At 45.4% G+C, this 26303-nt stretch overlaps 1 protein-coding gene across 6 annotated transcripts in view; it reads left to right on the top strand.

Annotated features, from left to right (window-relative positions):
- Nucleotides 1–26303, top strand: part of PSD3 (pleckstrin and Sec7 domain containing 3) — a 116005-nt gene that overhangs the window by 26663 nt on the left and 63039 nt on the right. For 3 of the 6 annotated variants that reach the window (XM_033086181.2, XM_033086179.2, XM_033086180.2), the window contains 5 exons: nt 796–1176; nt 13962–14168; nt 14259–14339; nt 23330–23442; nt 26197–26255. In XM_033086181.2, coding sequence (XP_032942072.1) covers nt 796–1176; nt 13962–14168; nt 14259–14339; nt 23330–23442; nt 26197–26255 — 841 coding nt within the window. Of the gene's footprint in view, nt 1–795; nt 1177–7165; nt 7308–8788; nt 8831–13961; nt 14169–14258; nt 14340–23329; nt 23443–26196; nt 26256–26303 lie in introns of those variants that run through there. The other 3 variants (XM_033086182.2, XM_033086185.2, XM_033086186.2) reach the window with 3 other exon arrangements.

Below are 26303 nucleotides of genomic sequence, written 5' to 3' on the forward strand. Positions count from 1 at the left end.
TTGCTTTCTTTTCTTTCCTAATTCACATCTCTGACAAAACCAAGGATTCCAGTGGTGCACTCTGAGCAAACCATGCCCACTTTGACCTGGAGAGGTGTTTGCTGCTGAAACAACAAATTCTCTACCAGGGAGACTCTCCCACCTCTGCATCTCTGGATCTGTGGAGTTTTGCTTTGGCTAGTGCATGCAACCATGTTAAGGAGCCCCACAGTATTTGGTGCAGCAGAGAGGAAAACTTTTAAGGGGGATGCTTTATCTTTCCTTGCATCTGCAAGCAGGCTCAATCTTCTCCCTTCAAATGTGGTTCCCCGGGGTCCATATTTTTAATTGTATGTGCTTCCCTTTGCATTCTGGAGTGATTTCCTCTAGCTTTTTGCTAAGACCCCAGTTCTAGTGCTGCAGAGATAGCAAATTATCCTTTAGGGGCAGAGGCTCCATCTGGATACACATCTCCAACATGTGTAGCCTCTGGCATGGCACTGGTGCTAGGACATATCTTACACATTGTGCTTTCCTTGTAAGCAGCTGATGTTATCTGTAAGACAATATCAGGCTGTCTCCCAGCCCTCTTCTTCTACCCAGAAAATTGTTTCTTTCTGTGTCCCTGGACAAGGAGAAAGTGCCAGTCATATGGAGAGGTGGTACAAGGAGAAACCTGCATTTTACCTGCAGTGCCCTCTCTTGTATAAAGCTGCATTGGCCTTTCTGCTCAGAAAGGTGAGAAGGTGAGAAGGGTTGCCCAAAGTCTAAACCTTGTCCCCAAGCTGTAATGACCTGTTTCTCGTTAATTTTCAGGATGGTGGAGGAGGGGGAAGCAGCCACAGGAGGATACAAAGATTTCCTTGGGCAGAGGCACTCTGATGTCTCCACTGATCTGTACAGCTCACAGTTTGAAAACATCCTGGACAATGCATCTTTGTACTACAGTGCAGAATCGCTGGAGACATTGTACTCGGAGCCTGATAGCTACTTCAGTTTTGAGATGCCACTCACTCCCATGATCCAGCAGCGTATGAAGGAGGGTGGACAGTTTTTAGATAGGACATCGGCCTTGGGGCAGACAGATGTCCCCGACAGGGAAGTGAAGGGATGTGGTGAAGGCATCGCCAATGGCTTAAGGGATGCAAGTGAAACACTCTTCAAAGGAGATGTCACAGAAGTCCCTCATCTGGAAAGGTAAAAGTAGTGGGTGAGCTTGATGTGTGCCTGCTGATTTTTCCCCAATCTCTGCAGTGTACTGTCACAAAGTGAAATATTGCATCTTTTAACACTTCAAATTTTCTACAGAGAATAATTTCCAAGGTGACTGTAGGAGAGAAATGAGCCATCCAAACCTGCCATTCATAAGAAGAGTGCAAATGTACATTATGAAGGTTTGTTAGGCAATGCTGATGTGTTGATAAAAGTCTGTCTGGTATTCTCACTTCTCTGGGACCTGTCTCTGGAGGAGTTAGTTACTGGCTACAAATTACCCTTGCTCACCTCTAGTTCCTACCTGAATTTTTTGGCAGCAACTTTAGAAACGGTAGCACTTTGTGTACACAAATGAGTTGTCCAAATGCAGTTTGTGATCTGGATGTTAAAGATGTATCTCTGGGCACAGTGTTTCTTCTTTTGAGGCCAGTGGCAGTTTAGAACCTTACTTTTGCTAGGATGAGATTTTGCTCCACCACATTCACAGGTCTGTGCACTTACTTACTGAAAGAGGAGCGAGCATTGTAAAATTGTTAATAATTTCTGTTTAGGTAAAAGGGCAAGTGAGAAAACCTATTAAAAGAAATACTAATGTGAGAAGCAATAACTACACTCAGTGCTCAGAAAATAGGTACACTTGTGGAGAACCACTCTATGGGCAAACTTTTCTTACGGTATTCTGTCAGAGTGGGGACAGTGAAAGGCAGCCACAGACAAAGTGGGAGTTAAAAGCAGAGTGGTGAGGGTACAACTCACCTGCAAAGTGGTGAAGAACCTTGTGAGTGACAAATAAGCCTCTGGTCTTCATTCTTCAGGGACAGGATGTTATCTAAGACTCCTAGGACTATTCCCTTAGATGGGACTAGACTAGTTTGAGCTTTCCTGAGAGTAAGGGTGGGAGATCTTTGGTCTGTTTTATTTCTTTTGTGCTAAAATCAAGTAAGTCCTTTGAGCAGAAGTAGTTTTGCTAACTTTATGGATTAAGGTACAGTTTGCTCTTAAAACAACAGGTAGAAGGACCTTAGAATTTAAAATATTTTTCCCTCAATCATGCTTTAAAAAGATGTTGCATGCATGATGCCTGCCAACAGGCAATAAGTGACTGCTAATCTGTAATAACCTGTATGGAACCAGAAACTGAGGCCAGTCCTGAGACTTGCAGCCCCTTACTTACAACAAATCCAAAGACTGACATAAAACTGGACAGGGGAGAACAAGCAGCACATTCAGGTCCTGATTCTGTTACCTCGGAGTTGCAGCATCATCTAGTATCTAAAAGTCAAGCAAGGTCCACATTGGCTCATCAAGACAAAAATTATCACAAAGACAACGTGTGTTTAAATGAGTCACATCAGGTGCCTGCCTAATGTGGATTTCACTTGGGATTAATTTTAGTTTAGATTTGCAGCCATACTGATAAAGCAGCAGTAGATGTTTAAATACTTTTTCCCTCGCTGAATTAAAAAAAAAAAGGAAAAAAAGAGTGTTCCTAGTTTGTTAGGGACAAGCCTCAACGGCTCACCTAAGGAGGTGCCAGTGGAGAATGTCAGCACAGCAGGATGGCTAGCCACGAATATGCCCAACAGAGTAGTCCTACCAACAATAATTTTATAGCCAACACTACCATTCTTCCTCTGGTATTCCAGTAGAATGTTGCATTGCACCAGGCGTATGTTGTGTAGCGACTGACAGGTCGTGAGTACTACTTCGTTGGAGCCAGTGGGCAATCGGAGTGTTAAGAGTGCGTGGGTGAGAAGCAGTGTGTGCCTGCGGGGAGCGGCGGGAGGTTTATCGCAGAGGGTTCAGGGCGGCATGTATTGGTGATGCTTAGGTGAACGAGAAATAGCCTCGTGAGCCCTGGCAGCTCAGGAACGCTCGGTTGTATTGCCTGAAGCCATGTGAGACTTAGGTTTACCTGAGTCTGCCTGTGCGATGCATGCACGGCACCTCTGTGCCTGCTGGTGAAGCTCTGGTTTCCTACGGTGCCGTGACCCTCCGGTTGTGCTTGGGGCCGCAGTTCCTCACACGTAGTGGCTGCCTGGCGCCGCAGAGCAGCGGGGGCACCCTCCGGAGTGGTCGAGCCTGCCGGAGGAGGAGGGCGGGGGGAGGCGGGCGAGAGCTGCGCCCCGCCGTGCCGGCCCGCGCGGTGCCGCCGAGCGCTCGGTGCGCTCTGCCCGCCGGGGCTCCTCGCTCCCGCCGCCCCCGCCTGCCGGAGAGCGGCGGGAGAAGCCCCTCCCAGAGGGGTGGGGGCTGCTCTGGCGGCTCGCCATGTGGATGCTGGCAAGTGCTAAGGGAAGCGGGGGGATTTTGGGTGCGGGGGATTTGGGAACAGAGTAGGATAGTGTGGCAGTGCGGGACAGCAAGGAGCACGAGACCCCCCCCTTCCCCCCCCTTTTCCGGAAACGGTACTGCCAATCCGAGAGAGCAAAAACCGAAACGAAAATCTCAGCAGAGCCTTGTGCCGTGGTATTTCGGTGATACAAAAAGTGACTGGGGAGGGAGCATGCTTCCAAGTACCAGCGCTAATTAATGGGGGAACAGTGTGAAACACGCTCTTCCTGGCCCAGAGCAGAAGGGGACGGCCGATTTGAGAGCAAAGAGATGGTGGTTTTACACCTGAAAATTGAAATCCATATGCCAGTTGGGAAAGAAGGAGCCGGGGCTCCCGATATCAGGCTATCAGGCATGCCCTCCTGATAGCAGGTAGCAGAGCACGATAGCCCCTTTTGCACCTGTCCGGAGGGATCCAGAGCGTACCTCACACAGGGAGTGAGGTTTTGATTCATAAAGACAAGGAAACCTGGCCTCGTAGCGAATATGCGAGAGGGTAACATCCTTCTCTGCTCTTAGGAAATTGCTGGCTTTGGGAGGGGTCAGCTCTGGTATGTGAGGGCCGGTCACATGCCTTCAGAACTGAAAAAAAAAAAAAAGAGGAAAAAAATTATTAGAGGCTTGCAGGCTGCAAGTTCCTGTGAGCTCCTGGGTGTCTGAAGATTTCATCCCTGCTGTCCTCCCTGTCAGCTGCTGGCCGTGGTTAAACGCAGTAAGTCCTGCCGAGAGCTGTATGATGGACCTGCCTGCTCTGACAAGCCACCTGCCGTGTTTCTTTAGGGTAGGGGGGTGTCAGCTGCCCCTGGGTCTTCCTGCAGAGCAGGCAGGCTTACTTTTGCAAGTAGCCCTTTTCCGACATAGCTTAGGTGCCATTTGTGCCCGGCCGTGAGAAGTCTGCCTTCCTTTGGGACTCTTCATGTCTTTGGAGGGGAGTTATTCTCTTTCAGTTCTCTGAGATAAGCTCGGTTGGTTAGAGTATGGTGCTGATAATGACAAAGTTGTGGGTTTGATCCCTGTGTGGGCCATTCACTTAATAGTTGGAATTGATGAATCCTTTTGTGTCCTTTCCAATTCAGAATATTCTGTCATTCTGTAGTGATTATCTGTGTCCCTTCCAACTCAAAATACTCTGTCATTCTGTAGTGATTATCCCTCTGAGGGGGGAAAAAACCTCTGCAGCTGAAGTAGCCTTAAATTTCCACAGGAGGGGATGGGAGAACAGAGGGAGGAGGGGTAGTGTGTGAGGTTTTAGAGCTGAGAGACGGCTTTGCTGGGTGTCAGGGAGCCGCAGGTTGCCAGTGTAAAGAAGCTTTTTAGCGACGATAAGGGCATTGCATTTGGGCGGTGTTTGATGCCCTTGTCTCTTTGTTATCGTTGCAGAGGCATGCAGTCCGCACTGTCATACCCATGCCCCAGGTGCTGTACTCCTCCCTTCCCATGCCAGTGGGCTGTGTTAAGGCGAGCAAGGCTCAACCTTTCTATCTGGGAATTTAGTCTTACTTTTTAGAGGCAATAAGGAAAACTGTTTGCAAGGTGCTGCCAAGACACTGGCTTGAGATTTCGTTGCCTGGACTAGGTGTAATTATTTGCAAATTGATTCAAATTGGTGATCCAGGTTAGAGTGGAGTGAAGGGGATATGTTTCCAAAGCAGTAAGATATACCTGAGGGGAAAAGGAGTTGTCTTTTCTATGCATACCACAGCCGAAGCACCTTAATGACTAAATGTGAAGTGTGAAATCTCTATGATGATCTCTATATACTTCCAGACTTTAAAGACTGGACTTCTTTTAGTCTTTTCTTTTACTGCCCATTTTACAGCAGGCTTTCCCTTCCCCCTTGTAGGCTAGAGTCAGAATAATAAATTTTAAAAAACCCAGAAAACAGTATAAAAAACTTACGGCATTTCTTTTCCTACCATAAGTGCATTTTCCTCTTGTCTTGGGAAGTATTGTCTCTATTGGCAGGACATTGCTCAAGATTTTTGTAAATCCAGAGAGAAAATAAAAAATCCGTATTGCAGCTCCTAATCCTCAAAAATTCTAAATATTTGCCACCTGCCATCATCTTCAAAGAATTGCTGATGCTCAGCAAATTCTGCAAGTCCTGTTATTTTTTCTTCTCCTAGAGATACAAGCACAAATTTAGTTGCATGTGTATTCAAGAAGAGTGGAAACCAGGCTCTCTAAAGCAATCTGGTGATTCTCAGAATAAATTCACAAGAGTGTAGCCTGAAATTCCCATGGGTACCAGGTTACTTTTAATTGTTGAAGCCTCTCTTAGTAGTTCCCATGGTGGATATTTTTCTTCTGTGTATAGGTCATTTCCAGCAGTTTCTTACTTGGCACTCTGCTTATTCCTTCTTTAAGACAATAAAGAATTTATTTGTTGACAAATAAATCCAGTTTTGATTTCTCTCTCTGGGCTGATTCTCTAGTCTCTTCCCAGTTTATAATTCTGGTTTTCAATTTGCACACAGATACTTCTGTCCAAAGTAGCTTGTATTTGATTTTTCAATGTAGTTACAAGACTCAATACTTAGGAATCTAACATGTAACCTTTATACATTCATCTGTTAGTCTGACAGAGGTCTGGTAGAATTTTTTTGCACTTTGAAGATTCACTTTAAGACCCAGTTGAATTTTTTCATTTAGTGTGAAATCTGCTGAGATCCCTGTTTTTCTGAGTGGATGTTTTTTCACCTTCAGACAGGCTCATGGGAGACTCCGGGATCTAGAAGACTTAGTTCCGTCAGAGTACGGTACTTCATATTTGCGGCCAGCCATATACTCAGGATAAGGAAGGTTATTCAGAGGGATGGCATTGGTTATTGTCCTAGAAAAGCAAATGCATCAAATGCATCTGCAGCTGGTGAGCAAGCAAACAAGCGCTGGAGCCCACTTGCTGGCATGTAGGCTAATGCATCTGTCAACTGTTGAGCCACTGCTAACCACAATATGCTGGCATGCATGTGTATTGACTCCAGGTAAAGATGAAGTGGCACAATTCACAGGGGTAAATTTCTGACACCACTTGCATTTTGACAGCTGAGGATTTGCTTTATTATTACACAGCCTAGTAACTTCTAAAATGTTACGCTACACTCTTCACCTTGGTATTTCCTCCAGGAAGGTGTCATCACTTTATCAAGGCTCTGGTGATATGCTGTACAGAGTTTGCCTTTGCTCTGGCTAATGAGGTGCCTGGAACAACAGTTTTGTGAGAGTTTGCAAAGCTGCTTCTAGTTCCTAAATAAACTGTTGTTTTAGGGGAAAAAAGGGCTGCTGACTTTTCGCCTCTTCAGTTCCCAGCCTTCTCTAAAATTAAACAAACAAAACAAAAATCCAAGAGCTGACAGAGACAGAAAAGAAAAAGTGGAGCAGCTGATCAGTTTGCTACACAAAGCGCCTCAGTATAGAGCTGTCAGAGGCTCAGCTTTTAAGCTGGCATCTGTTGGCACATCTCCATTAAAGTCAAAACCATTTAGGTCAGGAAGGCTTGATTCACCAAAATCTAGGCGTCTCTGTCATCTCTGAGCTGGTCCTGAAGTGCAGCCTGCCATCTCATCCATTAGCCACGACTGGCTGCCAGTCCCTTTCCACGTTATTGCTCGTTAAGCCTCTTCTTCCTGTGTGTGTGTGCTGGGATAGAGAGAGGCAGAGCCTGGCAGCTGGCAGGACGGCATAGAGAGGCATGCATGTCTTCAGATATGATGCTGGAGCAGCGGTGAGGAAGACCAGGGCACAGAGCATGCAGACTCCTTGCTAGCACGGCTGGGTGAGCTGTGAGTTGGTTAGAGGGTTTTTTTCCTTTATTGTTTTTTCTTTATTCACTATTCTTTTTGGGGACAGGTGGTTCATTTTGCTGCATGGTTTCAATGTAAAGCTCCTGTGTGATACTACCTGCCAGTGTTCAAGTGCTTCATCTGCGTATTTGCAGGGAAGCCTGAACCGAAAGGTGTAAACACATGTATTTTTATGCATCTGTTTTGCTCCCTGCCGGGGAGCACCAGCTGGACCAGATGCCTGGTTAATACGTTCTTCCTGAGCCAGTCTCCCAACAGTTAAACCAAGCCCAGGCATGGTGGGGAAGTACTCTGCTGGCTTCCCAGTTTTGGTCCTGTCCTGGAGTACCCCACAGGAGTCTTATGGGGAAGGAAGGTTGGTTATGTGGGTGCTGAACACAGGGATGGTGTTCTCTTGACTGCTGGAGCAGGTGGGCTCTGAGGGGAGAGCCTGAGGGTTCCTGAAACATGTAGGGGCTGAGTGTTTTCTGAGCAAAGTCACAAGTGTGCAGTGCATTTGTTGGGTCTGCTTTTTATTTTTATTGGGGCAGGTGGATCAGATCCTGAGTTTGGGACAATCCTAATGCTTTCAAGAGACCAGTCAATATGTCCATGCATGTCAGAAATACCTGTTGCAGAGAGGAGCCTTTGGGTACCCCATGTGGTGAGAACCAGGTTTTCACTTTCTAGGCACGGTGACATCAATGTAGTGAGTGTCCCTTTGCAAGCCCTAACCCTTGCCACAGCGATGTATAAACCCTGAGGTCAAAATGGAATCAAACCTGAGGTATTTTTAGCAAGACATTTCTACTTCAGGTGGCAGCAGGCCAGCATGTCTGTGTAATAAAGTACACACTGTCTCTCGGAAGGGCTGCAATCCTGTCCCTGCATGTGGCAGGACTTCTTGTTCTAATGCTGTGATCATGTAATGACAATTGCATTTGCTGTATACAAGCCTACAGAAATGGTGTTTTCTGAATGCTTTAGCTGTTAGCTCCCCTTTTTACAATCAGTAGGAATTATTTTAATGAAAGAAGAAAAAATTATTGCAGGAAAGAAAAGGTTATTTTTGAACAGCAGTGTGCATCTCAGCCCCTGGAATTGACTTTGCATGTGTATTTTATTGATAACCGATGGGGGATTACAGAGACTATTACTTTTAATTTTGCTCCTCTCCATGTGATGTGGCAAGGTGGAGGTACTTTTTGAGAGATGCTTCATGGTTACTCTGGCCTGTGGACACTGCTTTGTGTGTCCTGGCTGATGCTGTGCTTGTGAGACACCCACTGAATTGAGTTGCAGCAAAGTGCAGCTGTGTCAGTCCTCAAAGAGGGATCTACTTCAAAGCATGTCTTTGAAGAGAATCCATACGTAGGACTTCAAAGCTGATTAAACCATTTGGAGTAAAATAGCACACTGAGTCATCTGCTAGGAAAGTGCATTATTTTTATTTTTTTATGATTTTTCTCCTCTTCCTACAGTTGTATCTTGGAAGAGGCCTGGAGCTGAAGGTAACTGGCAAGGTAAATCATTGCTTGAAGTGCTTTTGTGCTCATTCTCTCTTGGCCCTAAAGAAGCTGGTTTGGAGCTGCAGCAAAGCTGCAGCACAGCCGTTCCCAGCCCATTTGTGTGGTCGGGTTATTTGTAGCAGGAACTGAGTCATCACATCCCACTGCTGCCGGGATTTCTTCACTTTCTTCAGTGGGGCTGTTCCTTTCAGAGCTGGGCTGTTCAAGCACAACTTTTCAGGTCCTTTTAAACAAAATTCAGACTGTGTCTGGTCTGCTCTGAGATGTGAAAGGATATCGTTCACTGAACAGCCGCACCTCTCCGAAGGGTTGCAGAGCAGGGATTTGTTTCTGCAGGGCAGGACATGGAGGGTGGAGAGGAGGAGTGGGGGCAGGCACCTGACTGTTTCTGCTTTGTCCCTGCCATGCTTCTGAGAGGCTGTTGAGGTTGTATTAGAGCATGCTTCTCATGGACAGAGTTGATGGTTTTGGAGAGAATGCTGTCCTGTTTCAGAACCGGGAGGAGAAGGCTTGGAGTGAAAGCATTGAAAACAATGGGGCCAGCGCTGTCCTGCAGCGGATGATTATCAGCTTCAGTGTGGCTCTCCAGTGTACGCCATACCCCTGCTGAAAACAACGTTGGTTCTGGCCCTAGCTTCAGCATGCCAAAATGTCTCTCCACCCTTCCTTACTTTTAATCATTGCTGCGTTTTGCTCTTATGGGTTTTGCTGGCAAATGCCTGACACAGCCTGCCTTGGAGTAAAGTTGATGTTAAAGGCATGCACATTTATTTGAGAGAAAAAGTTGGTTTTCCTCACATTCCCCCCTCTTTACTAAAAGTCTGTGAACGTTCCAGCCATGTCTTAATCCAAGCTCCCCTGCAGTTGATGGAGGGAGTGCACTCCCTCCAGACATGTATGCCAGATGAATTAATGTTCCTTGGGGAAGGAACATATGCATCCAGGGGAGTCCACGTGCCAGTGAGCATATGCTGTGCATCAGTCTGGTAAAAGTGAAAGGCAGTGGCAAGCTGAGATCACTGAAGTGGCTGCGTTGAGGACAGCACTTAGGCTGAGTTGTCACACCCTGCCACTCAGTGTCAACTCTGAACATCACTTCTTTGTTAGCAGCTGGGCCAATTGCTCCGTGCTTTTACTCCATAAAGGAAAATGCTAATAGGCATTTCTTCCTTGGGATGAAACAGAGTTTTTTCTCCATGGATTTGCTGCAAAATGAAGAACATACCAAGGTTTAAGGCATCATAAACTCACACTCAAGCTGAGGTTTCCTCTTGCAGCCTAGTTGGCTGGGAGGGTGGACCACTGAGATATGAGGTGCCTGTATCATTATCATTCTGTTACTGGCCTTGCTGTGTGTTTTCTGGAAATTGCAGTCATTCTTCAATCAAACATTGCTGTGTAGAGTTTCAGTTTTGGTGGTACCTGGAATGGGAGACGGGGGCAGTAAGTGAATCTAGAATATTCTCAAACAGATCAAGTGTGCTAAGTGCTGAGCATGGCAAAATTGAGATAGCTTGGCATTGGGAACTAAATCACTGTAGAAATGGTCGATAATAAAATAAGTGAAGAAAACAGTATAAAATGCCTAGTAGTTACAGTGTATTACGGGAAGGCTGGAAAGAGCTTACAGTCTACAACTTACATGGTTTATCTGTGAGCATGGGGAGGTGTCTACTGCTGTTAGAGAGTATGCATTTACCTCAGCAGCTGCTTATCGAATTTCTGTAATTTCTGTTGGATATGGTGGTCACAGCCTCTGTGCATTCTGTGTAGGTCTGAAGAAGTAAGTACGTTCCTGGGGACAGAAATATCAAGACCCTGATTCTGGCCACAGCTCATGTGCTGTGAGACTAGAGAGATCTGGAGTTTTTTTGTACCTTCTGTTTTCTGTGTTTTCTGATAGCAGTGATTAATGTAAGTGTCTCTGGATAAAAATCAGCAGCCATGCTAGACAGGCAATTACCAGTAATATCATTACAATCTCTTTTGGCCTTGAACCCAGGATTAGGGGGAATATAATATATTACATTTTTCAGCCTGTGTTTTTTGTTGGAGGGTTCTCATTTTTATGTAATAAAGGGTAAAGCTGCATGGGAAATCCATGTCCAGCCTTGCTCTGTATCACAAAGCCCTTTCTTGGCACTGTTTTGATGGTAATGCTGCTGTGGATTCTTTATGTGTAGAAACTATAGACTGCTGAAGAGAGACCTGTTTTCAGCCTTGGTTGCTCTTAGCTCTTGATTAGAATTCATTTTAAGCACTTTACGGAGGGAGGCAAATATTACTGAGTTCAGCAGATTAGTAAACTGAGGCACAGAGGGAAAATTATGCACCTGGAAAGTAAGAAGAAGCATCAGCCTTTTCCCTGATTAACACCACTTGGACCCTGCTGAAATATCCGGCCCTGAAGGCAGCTTGCACAGTAGCCATGCACAGGGCATCTGCGATTCCTAAGCCTTCAGTGATATAAACAGAACTTCAGGCCACCTAAGCCACTTGAGAGCTGAAGTCTCGCTTTACTACTAAGAATCTGTAATTTCCCCTGAGCAAGAGGCTTATGTTACAGACAACCTATATTGATTTGACAGCCTTTTTGTACTTCGTACTTTTGTATGAAGTACAAAAAGTACTCACTTAGTACTTACTTTTTGTACTAGGTACAAAAAGTACTTATTTAGCCCCCCTTTTTAGTAAGTAATCAGCTAATCAACTGTCAGAATTAACTATTGGAATAGCAGAAGGAAGCACTGCTTATTCTTTGCATATATGGGCACCCTCAGTCAGGATGAAGCTTTAAACTGGAGAAGTTGGAAAACAGGTATTCTTCTGCAGCCCTGGTGACTAGTTTTGGCAAGCAGTGGGCAGAGCACACCCTACCTCTTGCTGGGTGTTCCTCCACATCCCAACCATGGCTCCAAGAGGCAAAGCAGAAGCTGGGAGCTGCTGTACTGTTAATTTCAATAAGTGGCAGATGCTGGCACTTCTTTTCTTTCTAAACTTTTGGTGGTTTGTGGTAACATTGACCCTTGTAGTGCACTGGTTCCTAGCAGGGTACAGATGTTTCTTGTCAGCTTTGGCCGTCTTTCAGGGCTGTAAATACTACCTTTAATAAAGAGCAGTGGTGAAAGAGAACTGTGATTTATAGTGAGATGAGGCTCTGTGAGTTGGCATGGCTTTTGAAGCAGAATTTGTACATGAAAGACTATAGATGTGTTAGCTCACCTGGGTATGCCTTGCTCTTGTTAGAGATGGGAATTTGGAACAAGCAGTGCCTGATTTGGATGGACAAGGTGCTGCTCAGGGCTTGTGTCAGGGTACTCTGTCATTTGCTTTCTTCCCAAGTTTGCTATAGGCCAAATTTAGAGAATTTCAGACATTGGCTAGTGGTTTTGGATAGGACTGAGGAGGCATTTTCCACAACAATTATGTTAGGAGGGGCTTGTTTTTCTTCTCCAGGATAACTGATGGCCAGTAATACTACAAGTTGTTGGAATTGTATTTATAGTATTAATTTCCTACTAGACATTGAGACTGAGTCCCTTTCGTTATAGCACCAATTTATTTACACTGAAATAAATACAAACCAATGGAAATCCCCAGTTCTTGCAGGAAGAGGCTAGATTTCTGTTTTCCCCTAATACTTGATAAAGAAGTTGTACCCACAGGATGGATGTATGATATTTCTGATGTTGTAACAGCACTGAAAGGATGGAAACAGAGATAAAATGGGCAAATCTCCATTCTGTACATGTTCTTCTCTTAAACCATGGATGAGAAGAGAGATAGGAAGCAGGTGATGATTTGTGAAATACCAAATATTTTTATTTTAAGCTCACCTTAAAGATAAAAATCTCATCTTTGAGGAGCTAATAAGTGGCTAGCAGACATTTGAATAAATGGCTAGACAATTGTTACTGGAGCACAGCAATCAGTTGTTTTTACCATGGCTTGTCAAGTCTGAAAATTACAGTGGTGTGTGAAGCTGTGGTATGCTGTTTAAAATGCTGTGTGTTCAAAGTCATCTTTAACTCATTCCACTCCTATCTGCCCTGTGCAGGGCCCTTGCTGATCATTCATTAGCCCTGTGTAAATGGGGTTTTAGTAGAAAGAATTTCTATATATTGTATGAAAATACAGAAATTAAATAGAAATGCTGTCAAGTGCACACACACACATACACAGAACTGAGATTTTGCAAAACTTTTCATGCCAGTGTCAGAGAAAAGTTAAAAGGTTAAAAGTCTGCTGTTTTGCAGGGGTGTGTATGTGCGGGTGTGCTTTTTGATGTGGGGAGCTCTTGCCTCTTTCATGGGAGGAGCAAAGCAGGCACACAGCTCAGCCAGAGCTTTCCTATTGTACTAGAGGTAGGAGGAATCTGTAAGTGCATGATTTATCTGAAGTGCCCTGGGGTTACCATGCTGATCATCTTGACTTTGAGCAGCTATTGAAGGAAATAATTGCCACCATGAGGGAGCAGAAAGGAAGCAAGGATTTCTCCAGGCTGGCATGGATGGTTTGTGTCTCTCATAATCCAAACTGGGTTCCTGGATCCAACTCCTGCTTTTTCTAGCAGTGCCTTCCCATGGGATGTCTGCTGCTCATGGGCGACGTGTAAGCCACTGGGAGTTCTGGTGATATTGTTTTAGATTTAAGGAATTGTGTTGTTTCCAGGACAACTGGGAAAGAATAAGGAAGGGACTTGTTCTGACTCAGTTTGGAGTAAGTGATCACCCTAGCTTAATCAGTGCATTTCCCCTGACAAATGGTTAATTTCTTACATGCAAAGAGGCCTCTTCAAGCCAAGCAAGCGGTTGGGTAAAAAAATACTAATGCAAGAAGCACTCAAGTGCAGTTGTAGGCTGGTAATAGCAAAGAGCTCTCTCTGAAATGAGCCCAAGTTGAGGATACTTACCGCAGTCAGAAGGAAAGTCCGTATTTGGCTGTCTGTTAAACACTGTTCTGCTGACTGCTAAGTGAGTGTCTCTGTCCTATGCTTCTTGGTCAGTTAAGTGGATTTTGTTATATTGTGACATCTTGCCTCCATACAGTTAATTGACTTCTATTCTAAGAGGAAACTCTAATGTTATCTTATTTTTATTCTTTCCATATTCTTTTCCTCTCACAGCAATGTTGAACGACAGAATGTGATGTTAGACTCCAGTGCAGCCATGGGGAGCAATGAACTTCAGGAGAAAGATGCCACTGGAGCCCCTGGCCACAATCTCAGCAATGGCAGCAGCAGCAATTTGGAAGCAGCCAGGCGCCTGGCTAAGCGCCTCTACCATCTGGACAGATTCAAACGCTCTGATGTGGCAAAACATTTGGGTAAAAAGTATGTGCCTTTGGCCACATTCTTATTGATGGTTCTGCAGGGGTTTACTCTTGAATGATAACCTTTACTTACTTCTTTGCTTTTCTTTAGCAATGAATTCAGCAAGCTTGTGGCCGAAGAGTATCTTAAATTTTTTGACTTCACAGGCATGACGCTGGACTGTTCACTCAGGTACAACAATTTCTGGACTTATATCCTTATTTTAGTAATAGTGCTGTTTGCAGTGTTGTCCTGATTTACATGGTTGTCCTTTTGGGATGTATGAAGATGAAGAAGAGAGGACTGTGATGTATTTTGGGACAGGCTTTCCTCTTCTGTTTGGCTTGGTGTGCTGCGGTACTGCAATGCTACTGAAGTGGTGGCCACATGGAGAGGGAAATATTTAGGTGGCCCTGCTTAGGGATGGTCCTTGATACAGAGAAGCTGGAGGAAAGTGTCCAGTCTCTGGCAAAACAGGGGACTTGTAGTCTGCTAGGTGCTAGTGAGGAATTACAGTATTACTCACAGCTGATCTGCACAGACTTTCTGGCTGATGCCTTTTGGAGCTTACCCTACCTTGCTGCAGTGCACTAAGACCAGGGTTTGGTGTGACTCAGCAGCTCCCCTCTCTCTGTCTCCTTGAGGAATCCAGAAATGTGCAAAACAGCAAAAGCTTCTAGGTGGAGAAAGCTGTAGTGAGTTTGGTAACTGTCAGTGTGGGTGTTTGAAGACCTCGCCTTTAAATTTTCTTTCCTTTTTAAACTGGAATCAGACCTCAGCAATGTTTGTTTTCAGTGTTTTATTTCTCAGAAGTCAGAACACCAAGTTTGTCTAGCAGTGGCCTGTTAGTGCAGTTGCTGGTGTTCTGGTGCTTAAGGGGATTTAAATGAGTTTAACTCATTTGACTGAGCTTACTTAAGTGGGAACTTTTTTCCTAACGAAAATCTAGGGGGTGTGCATGCACTTCCCTTTGCCAAATGCATTTCTGGGGTTCTGATGCCATGAGACCATGGGAGATGCAAGGCACCCACAAAAGCCTGCCTGCTGAAGGCGGTGGAAAAGGAACATGCCTGCACAAGAGTAAACCGCCTGGTCCTGAGGCAGGGGGAATGGAGCCAAGCTGAAGCACCCACTTGCATGGGGTGGGAGCTGCTGGGCAGTGGGAGGTCTGCTGCTCCTTCCGGGTTTTAGCACCCCTGAAACGTGATGTAAATATACCCTTCTTTTAAATTGTGAAATCCAAGACATAATTGCTTTGTGGCACATATTTAGAAGGTCTCTGCTCCCTGTAGATCTCCTGTTAGTATTAATAGTTATGACCTTCTCTAAACTGTGCCCATGCTCATGTAGGACTTAAACAAGCCAAGGGGTTGTTGAGGTTTCCGGAGTAGCTGCAGTAATTGCCAGCAGCATACCCTAAGCATGCAGCTGCAGCTGGGGTTGAAGAATCATCCTGAAGCCGGAGGAAACTGAGGCATGCTACCTCACGCTTGGCCGAGTGAGAGGTAACAGTGCTGCTGTTGCTGGCTCACTGACAAGCTGTGGTTTGTTGAGCATTTTGGAGGCAGCTGCTGAGATCCGTGCTACCTCCCAGCTGTGGGAGGCTGTTGTGCAGTGTCAGTGACAAATCCGAGACCTGGAAAGGGTTCTTCCTTCATGTCCGCTCCCTGAATCTGTGTTGTCCATGCACCTCCTGAGTGATTACACCTCTTGCAACCTCTGCAGGACTACAGGAGGGGATATGGTGGGGTGGCTGCTCCAGCTCCTCTCAGTGTCATTTCTGAAGTCCAGTCTTGGACGCAGGGAGAGCAGAGTTCAGGCTGCTCAGGGAACTAGTTAGTAAGGTTCCCTAGGAAAATGCTTCTGAAGGTACTGGATTCCATCAGTGCTGGTCACCACCTCCTACAAGCACAGTAGCAGGCAAATCCAAAATGTTGGAACTCAGGCAGACTAGGCAAAAGGCTAACTTGAATGACCAGGGGTCTTTTGGAGCTAACACAAAAAATCCAAGGTGTTTGTCCAGTGAGAGCAAGGTCAAGTGATGTGGGAAGAATACAAATTTGCTGCTCACCACTGAAGAGAGAAAATGCCACCTGGCAAAGTTCAGCTGGAGTTGAACATGGGCAGTAGATGCGTAGAACAACAAAAGGAATTTTTAAAAAATAAGTCAATAGAAAAAGGCAATGTAGAATGACTCAGTCCCCTGAGCTGGAGGACCATGGCTGTGAGAATGATAAACTCCCAGCTGACCCTGAACTTCTGTGGAATCTGCTGCTCCATCTGTGTCCTCATAAATCTATGGCACCACATAGGATTTACCCAGACATACTCAAAGAGCTGGCTGATGCCATTGTGAAGTCCCTCTTAATGATTTTGGAATCGTCTTGGGCATCTGGAGAGGTAGGTCCCTATTGACTGGAAACTGTCTAACCTTCAAGAAGGGCAAGGATGACCCCAGAAACTATAGGCCTATTAGTCTCACTTCAGTGCCTGGGGAAATTATGAAGAAAGTTATTCTGGGAGGTATTGAAAAATGCCTGAAAGACAGTGCAGTGATTGGTCACAACCAGCACAACATCATGAGGAAAAAGTCCTGCTTATCCAACCAAATTTCCTTTTATGACAAGATAACCTGCTTAGATGATCAAGGGAAGCCAGTTGATGTGATCTTTTTGGATTTCAGTAAAGCTTTTGATACTGTCTCCCTCAGGACCCTTCTGGAGAAAATGTCCAGCCCACAGTTGGATAAGCACAACAGCTGGCTCATGTGTCAGGCACAAAGGGCTATGGTGAATGGGGTGATGTCAGACTGGTGTCACTGAAACTGGTGGGGTTCCACAGGGCTCCACCCAAGGCCGTGTGCTCTTCAGCATGTTCATAAATTACTTGGACACAGGACTTGAACATATAATAACTAAGTTTGATGATAAAGAACTGGGAGGAGCCATTGAGGAAATGTCCTGCAGGGAGACTTTGATGAATGAGAGGTCAGGGAAACTACCACCTATTTGAAATTTAGCAATTTCAAGTGATGGATTCTGCACCTTGAATAGACTGGGAAATGAACTGTTGGAGGGTAGTGCCGTGGAAAAGGACCAGGGAGTCCTTGTGGAGAGCAAGTTGAATATGAGTGAGCAGTGCTCTGGCAACCAGGAGGGCCAAATCTGTCCTGGGGTGCATCAGGCACAGCATCACAGCTGGGCAAGGGAGGGGATTGTCCTGCTCTGCTCTGAGCTGGGGCCGCCTCAAGCCAAGTGCTGGGGACACTTCTGATCCCTTCAATATAAGAAAGATACAAAGCTACCAGAAAGTATCCAGAAAAAGGCTGCAAAGATGGTGAAGGGCCTGGAGGGGAAGCCAAAGAAGTGGCTGAGGTCCCTTGGCCTGGAAGAGACTGAAGGGAGACCACATTGCAGTCTGCAACTTTCTCTCTAGGGGAAGAGAAGGGCTCACACTGAGCTGTGACCTGTGACAAGACCTGAGGGAATGGCTAAAAGTTGTGTCAGGGAAGGTTTAGGTTGGACGTTAAAGAGAGGTTCTTCACTCAGAGGGTGGTTGGGCACTGCAACAGGCTCTGAAGTGGTCACAGCACCAAGCCTGACAGAAGTGTTTGGACAGTGCTCTCAGGCACATGTTATGTTTCCTAGGGGTTTCCTGTGCAAAGCCAGGAGTTGGACTTAATGATCCTTGTAGGGTGCCTTCCAGCTCAGTGTGTTCTATGTTCTCTGTTCTTCTTCCTGGTGGGCAGCAACTCATCCCTGGCTGCAACGCTGTGTTCTGAAAGTGAGGAAACTGCCCTGTTTATTTACCAGTGTTCTTTTATCAGTTGCCTGCTCAAGTCGGCTTCCAAGGGAATAAATGTGTGCAGAGGAGGAGATGGTGTAGGTCAGTGGTGGCTGGCATGAGCAGGGAGTATTGCTGGAAAGAGCGCAGACTGGGGTAGGAGACAGAAAGATGGCTAATTCTCAAAATGTGCTTTGGGAGCTGTTGTGGGTTTAGAGGCAGTGTTACCCAATTTAATGTTCCCGCTGAAACACTCCAAACCATGCTCCATTCCCTTCCCCCTCCCCCTCTCTATGGGGCATCTGGAGAGGAGAACTGGAGACACAAAAGGCAAAGATGGAGGGTTGAGATAAGAAAAATTTGCTGGAAACAGTAAATGAAATAAGAAAACTAAGGGTAAAAGTGACAATATTAGTAACAGAGTGTAAGGAAGAGGTGAGCGATCCACGTGCAAATGCTCACCATATGGAAACCAGCAATACCATGACTGCTCTACCATACTATCTGACCAGAAGGGATGCCTCCCCTGACAACCCCTGCGCATGACCTGAGGTGGTACAGAATAACATCAGGCTCCTAGATGTGCTCCTCCTGGCTACTGCAAAAATTAACTCTCTTGGCCAGAATCAGTATGTTTTCCACCCCTTATCCTATACCATCTATATTATGTCCAGGTCCTGCACCTCCCAGCTACATATATGTGTGTGTATGTATATAAACACAAGTGTGAGTATCATTTCCATAGTCAGTGGCTGTGCTTTCAAGACGTCTGTTGACTTCATTTAGTCCATGACTGTGGATTCTGTCTGTTCTAGATGTCTTCCAGGGCAGGAGGGCTGCTGTGCTTTTGGCTGGTTGCAGTCTGAATCATGAGCTCATGACTGGTATATCTGGAGCAGTCCATATTCATTCTCCACATTAGTTATGGCATACAGTGGCAGTGCCATTCAGCAAACAGTATTGTACAATTGAACATTACAGACCATTCTCACCAAAAAATTTAATCCCCTTGGTGTACACCTCATATTTCCCTGTTCCTCTACATTACCCACCAAGTGCCCTCAGGTCCTTGAGCAAAGCCAATCCCATGGATGGATTTGCCTTTGCGAAAAGGTAGAATCAGTCCAAACCATGTTCCCTAAAACATTTCTTGTATATCTTCATCCCCTACTACAGCACAGAAGTTTCAGTTGGGCAGGACCAGCTTGATTGGTGGAGCCTTTTGTATTAACTAATGAAGTGGCCTTTGCTAAAAGAAGATCCCAGTGTTTGAAGGTGCCACCGCCCATTGCCTTCAATATAATTTTTAACAGTCCATTGTACTGTTCAATTTTCTCAGAGGCTGGTGTTATACCCACTCAATCCTGTGGTCTCTGGCTCATGTGTCTATGGGACTCTTTTTCAAATGAGTCCCATTAGTGCAACTCAGTTCTTTCTGGGATGCCATGTTGCCACAGAAGTTGTAGGCTCAGGATTGTGTTTTGGGCCCTCGTGTGAGTCACAGGGTTCATCTCCAGATATCCAGTGGTTGTTTCCACCCATGTCGCAGGTAGCGCTTGCCTTGGTGGGTTTGCAGCTGTGTGATGTGACTGATTTGCCAGGCTGCCCCATGTTTGTATTTCAGCCATCGCTCACCATACCAGAGAGGCTTTCCCTGCTTGTCCTGCTCAATGGCAGTACATGTTTCACAGTCATGGATAACTGGGAGGTTGGAGTCCACAGTTAAGTCTAGCTCTTGATCACAAGCCCACGTGTATGTTGCATCTCTTCTCTGATGACCTGAGGCATATTGAGCCCACTGAGCCAGAAATATTTTGCTCTTACATTGCCAGTCCAGATTAACTGGAGATGCTTTATCTCGGTGGCCTGATCCACCTCTCCATTGTCCCAATATTCTTCAGCAGCCTGGCTCTTGGACACATGTGCTTCTCATGATGTACTTCTACAGCCAGCTTCTCTACCAGGGCAGCAAGTTCTTGAACAATTCATCAGCCCAGTTGGGTTTTCCTCTGCACTGCTGATTGGCTTTTTCTGTCAGTCCAGCCACTCCAACACAGCATTTGCCACCATCCATGAGTCAGTGTAGAGGTAGATTGCTGGCCATTCTCTTATTCAGCTGGATGGCTTTCAGCTCTGCAGCCTGGCTTGATCCACCTTTTCCTTCAATAGCTTCTGTGACTTATCATATAGGGCCCTCTACGACTGCTTTCCATTTCTGATTTGTCCCTGTGATACAAAAGGAACTGTCAATAAAGAGAGTGTATTCCTTTTAATTTTTAGGTAGCTTATTGTGTGAGGCCACTGCAGCATGTGTCATCTTCTCCTCCTCTAATGATGATGGTAACCTGAAATTTTCACCTTCAGGCCAGCTAGTGATGACTTCCAAGATCCCTGGGCAATTGGGGTTTCTTATTCAAGCTTGCTGTGTGGTCGGAGCAGCCCAGTTAGTCCACAGTGGCATGATGTGTTGCAGGGAATTTCCCTTTGAATATCCAGCCCAGTGTTGGCAGCTGGGGCGCCAGGAGGACTGTACTTTGGTATCAATCACTTCTGAGGCAGCTCCAACCCCTTCATCAGTTGCCAGTGTCTCTGTTTCAGTGAGGGTGTAGCTGGCCTCAGATCCTTTCTATGTTAGAATATTTGTATTCCCAACTCCAGAACACCAGGGGTCGTTGTCGAGCCTCCACATGTAGCTTTTGCCAGTGATTCCAGGAAGGACCATTCTTCCTGGCTGCACTGCGGAGTGTATCTTCTACATCCTGTCTACTGCACGTGCAACCTCCTGTTTAATTTGTTCAAAATCTCATTATTGTTAGGACCCTGCTTGAAATCGTTCTTTGTGATCACATGATATAGAGGTTTTACAGTCTGACTGTAATCTGAGATGCATTGTTCAAAAACCCACAGCACCTAGGAAAACCTGTGTTTCCTTCTTACTGGCTGGTGGGGACATAGCTGCTGTTCCATTGACCATGTCCATTGGAATCTGTAATGCCATTTTACTCCTAAAAACTGAGTTTTCTGAGTAGGTCCCTTGACTTTACTTTGCTGTGTGGCAAAACCAGCCTTCAGGAGGATTTGGATTGTTTTCTCGCCTTTCTCAAAAATTCCTGCTGTTTTGCCCTGCATGCTCATGTTGTCAATATATTGGAAGTATTCTAGGACCTCAACCTTTTCCCCACTTCCTTTTCCAGTGCAGTCTGGATTAGTCCAGCATAAATAATGGAGGTTTGTTTCTACCCTTGGGGGAGTTGGTTCCAGGTGTATGTCACACCCCTCTGGGTAAAAAACAGAGGCCTGCACTCTGCTGCTAAAGGAATAGAGAAAAGCATGTTAGCAGTGTCGGTGGTGACACCACTTGACTGCTTTGGACTGCGGCTTGTACTGAAGTCCCAGCATGCTGGGCACCAGTGGTGGTGTGACTTTGTTCAGGCCATGATGGTCTGTTGGTCCCTGGGCTTACACAGTGACCATGAAGGACTGTTAAAGGGGAAAAGAGGGGAAAGAGTCTTCCTGACCACTCCTGGCTGTCCAGTTCGTGGATCATCTCATGGATGAGAGTCACAGAGCCCCAGGTGGTGCAGTATTGTGGATGCTGCAGTGCTGTGGTAGCAATTGTACCTGTTGTTCTTCGACCCTCAGCAGTCCCAAAACAGAGGGGTCCTCTGAGAGACCAGGCAAGGTATTCAGCTGTCTCATTTCCTCTGTCTCCATAGCAGCTATCCCAAAAATCCTAACAATGCCGTTTTAGGTCCTTGGAATACCCTCTTTTGAGGCACCCTATGCCAAGGATGCATGAGGCTTCTGTGCCAGTCACAGTGGGGTGTTTTTGCCTTTCATTTCCAGCCATGCTCTCTCCACCTTCTAGTGCAGTCAACTGTTGGGATCCTCTTGCCACCCCAGAAAGAGATGGATTCTGTCCCCACATATCTTGTTGGCATCAGAGTACTTTGTGTGCCTGAGCTAAAGCCTTACACTCCTGTGTGTCTGATGTGCCAGGGCACTAGATCCACACAGTCCAATAGATCTGATTGTCCCTTCTACCTGTCTGGGGCTCTGTAGTTCTGGTAATAGTTCATGTTGCTCACTTCTTGTAAATACAAGCTGGATGTCCCTTCAAGAGGATCAGAAATAACATCAACCCTTATATTAAAAATTAACTCTGTTCCGTCCACCAGGATGGAAATACAAAGTAGGAAGGACAGCGAAACCCTGTGAAGATTCACTTGTATCTACTTGTGAATTGGAGTATTTGCAATACATTACGTGTGAAATTAAGTTATTACCAGGCAGATCACACTCTGTGTGGGTGTGAGATTATTGCAAGTACAGCTTGTCTCTGACCTTACATCAGAGAGAAAAAACTGAAGTTTGTGTATTGAGACTAGATAGATGTGAATGTCCCAGGAATATGTTCCATTCTTCTCAGATCTGGTATTAGTTACAGTCTCATGGCATGTTTAAAAATTGTCTATTAGACAGTCATTCTGTATATCTTTTTACTTCAGATCCGGAAGTTTTGTGTTTTCAGTATTTTTTTAGAAGCATCCTTATAATTAAATGCAGAAGGTCATCTTCGGCTGTGAGACACATTTTTCTAGTGGGAAAAATAGCAATCTGGTTAAGAGGAGGGGTGTTCAAGTAGGAGAATAGAAGTGAAAGATGTGTGTCCTCCCCACCTCTCTGCACAGGCTTGCTGGCTATATCCAGTGAGTGTGCCCAGATATGCACCAGCCCTGCACTCTGGGCTCTCATGAGCAAGAACCTCAGGAGGGCCAAGTTAGTCCTCTACCTGTTGAAGCTCAGTGGGAGATGTTGCAAGTCTTCTGCCCTTTTGCTGAGATATTTTCTGCAGGTCAAGTAGTCAAACTCCTCCTTGACTGATGTGGTCTTGGCCACTCTGAGAAGTGATGACACATGTGCTGTTAGATGTGAGTGCTGTTAGGTGTGAGCACTTGCTTGACTTCACCATCTGGAGTAGCTACTGATTTGGAGAGCAGTGCTAATGAAGTAAAGTTAAAAGGTGCAGGGGTGATGGGCAATTAGAAGACAATGGGGAAAATCCTGGATATTTTATCATGCACAAAAGACACATGTTCCAATTCACTGGCCAAAGAAAAAAAATTACAAGTAAGAACAGCTCTTTCGAATGGCAAATTACTTACTATTTTGTATATTTTGTGGCTGAGAGCAGTGGCAGTTGAAAGCTTCCTTCATTTACTATAATGCTGGAGTTAACTGCACGCGGAATGATAGCCAAATTTCCTAGAAAGGCTCCTTGGAACCAAATGTGTGCTTACGTACTTCTTGCTGTGATGTGTGCTTTGCTCTGTGCACTGTGTAAAACAAAAAGATATTTATTACCTTAATTTCAATCTTTTTTTCCACTGTTCTTTTAGGAGTTTCTTTAAGGCCTTTTCACTTATTGGAGAAACTCAGGAACGAGAGAGAGTTTTAATCCACTTCTCCAGCAGATACTACCAATGCAACCCAAATGCCATTTTTTCTCAAGGTAACTTCGTTTCTGATACTGAGATCTTTTCTGTTGCTGTCTTCCTTCATTCTCACCTTCAATAGCACGTACAGTGTATGCCTGGAAAATGAAGCTATGTAGTCACTGTACCACACTTTAGAGACTGTCTCTGCTAAGCACTGAAACTCTCAGCAGGAAGGGTGTTTAACCCTCCTCAACATTAATCCTCAGTTGTCGCACCTCCAGATTTGTTCTCAGTTGTAGTTTCTGGTCTAACTGGCTTTGGTGTGTGGGTACTTGTACTCCAGCTGTGCTGCTGTAGACAAGAATAGGTCCCATGTCAGGTGGAAGAGAGACTGTTCACTTTCTGTGCTGCATTCAGCACTTGCGTCTGCGTGCACTGACATCAGGCATGCCAGTTCTTGCCAGTTGTGGGGGTGAATTTTGGGTGCTGTATCCAGACCCTGGCATGGTTTCATCTTGACTAGCTAACATCAGAGTGCGCCTCCTTGCCAATGTTTTCAGTCAGTTTGGAAATAGATGATGGAAACAAACAAGCACATAGATGAAACCTGAGAAAACTGGGATTGCAGAAGAGGACAAACTGTCTGTTGGCATAACTGCTGTGTTCAGCCAAACATGCTAGCAGAGCCTTGTAGCCCTGTGATTGCAGCACACACTGATCACACACTGAAGGACGAGGTTGAAAAAGAAGGCAATAATGGGTTTAGTTGTACCTTTAATTTCCAGTGTAAGTGAGAAAGAGCTGCTCCACTTGGAGTGCCACTGCACCTCCTTACCCCTTGCTTTGTGACCTACCCCTGTTGCAGTGAGATGATGTTTGGGCACTTTGCACCTCTTCAGCTTTACTGGCAGCGGAGGGAAAGAGTTGGGACTGAGACAGGACAGCTCCTGTGCTGTCCCTGTCCTCTGCCTAATGCCTTTCTTATTTCAAGACACTGTGGGCAGTCAGGTAGAAAGAGTGCATCATGTCCAGAGTGAAATAATGACTTACCTGATGATACAGCTGCTTTACTCTAGTCCAGGGTGCAAGAGGGAAATGGCAACTTCAGACTGTGAGTAAGCATTTAAATCCTACACACTTATCTAGGATCTTAGTACCAAGTGTAGTTTGGGCACCACAATATAAGAAAGATACAAAGTTATCAGAAAGTATCCTGAAAAAGAATATAAAGATGGAGAAGAGAGGGGAAGACAGATGAGGAGCAGTGACATCACAGTTTGCAGAGCCTGGCAGGGATTGAGGGAAGACCTCATTGCAGTCTACAGCTTCCTCACAAGGGGAGGAGGAGGGGCAGGCACTGGTCTCTCCTCTGTGACAGCAACAGGAGCTGAGGAAATGGCTTAAAGTTGTGTCAGCGAAGGTTTAGGTTGGACAATAGAGAGAGGTTCTTCTCCCAGTGGGTAGTCGGGTACTGGAACAGGCTTCCTAGGGAAACGATCACAGCACCAAGCCTGACAGAGCTCAAGAAGTGTTTGGACAGTGCTCTTAAGCACATGTTGTGATTCTTAGGGATGTCCTGTGCAGAGCCCAGAGGAGCTGGACTTAATGATCCTTGTAGGGTGCCTTCTAAACTTGCTTGGAAAGTTTATTCAAAAATGGCTTAAAGTACTACTACTTTTTCCTGAGGTGGGCACAAAGAACTTGACAAAAGTTCGCAGAATGTTCACATCCATACTTTCCTAGCAAACCTTAGCAGTTCAGGAATTTGGCAAAATTTAAAACATCCAATCAAAATAAAACATTTCAGAGAGCATTGACTTACTCATCTGACCTTAATTACCCGTATTTCAGAAATTGGAAATTAGGAGTAGAAAAGAAGAAAAATAGAAAAAAGAGCAAAAAACAAGATATAGCTATTGCCCTGGATCCTAGTGAGGTTTTAGCTTCCATAAAATCCATAGACAATAGGGACACAATCACACATCCTGGGGTCTGCTCTGGCTTCTTGTGGCAAGCAACTCCTAGGGGGGTTTCCAGTCAACTGGCTACCCCATATGGGGTTGACTGGGGCTCCAGGGCAGGGTGTGGGGCACTGCTTGCAGTGTGGCAGTAATTGATGGCAGTTCTGAACTTAGAGGCTTCAGAGGGTGGGGTGTGGAGCAGTGCACCATCCCATTTTCTGCAGAGCTGCTCTCTCTGCACACACATTTCAGTTGCTTTGAGCCAGTAATAATTTCCTTCAATCTCTCAGTCCTCCAACTCTATTCTGTGGTTCTATGAATCTGGCTTATTGCTGAGGGTCCTGACCACAGGACCAGCTTAGAAACCGCTGGAGTGCTATTTACCCAACACGGAACCAAGGCAGCATTAATAAGTGACTGTGTTTCCCCAAAATTCGGTCTAATTGAGCTCTGAATGAGGACTGAGCCAGAGGGGGAGAAAAACAGGATACCCCCTGCACCCACTCTTTACATAAGAACGAGTGTATTTTACTTTTCCCTTTCTGCACTGAAGTGAATGGAGGTGTTGATTCAGACTGTAATACTGGTATTAGCAAGCTAAGAGTGATAGCATGATTTCCTGTCTTGCTTGCCTCATCCATGGGTGCTGCAAGACAGTTTTGACAGTTACTAAAAGATAGAACAAAGACTGTTCTGGTTTGGCAGCTGTGTTATGACCTCGTTGTTCATTTACTGAATTATGTGTATTTCTTAATAAAACAGATTCTTATAAAGGGAACAGACTCAATTAGTCTAAAAGTCTCAATTTCAGCTTCTTAAAGGTCCAGATGTGGTTTTGCATGTAACTGGCTGTTTCTCTTTTTGCAGATGGAGTTCACTGTCTCACGTGTGCCATGATGCTGCTGAACACAGACCTGCATGGACATGTGAGTAGGCACAGCTATGTGTAGACTGCTCATATCCACACCATGCTG

This window comes from Catharus ustulatus, chromosome Z (assembly GCF_009819885.2).
Source record: "Catharus ustulatus isolate bCatUst1 chromosome Z, bCatUst1.pri.v2, whole genome shotgun sequence".
NCBI classification, from domain to species: domain Eukaryota; kingdom Metazoa; phylum Chordata; class Aves; order Passeriformes; family Turdidae; genus Catharus; species Catharus ustulatus.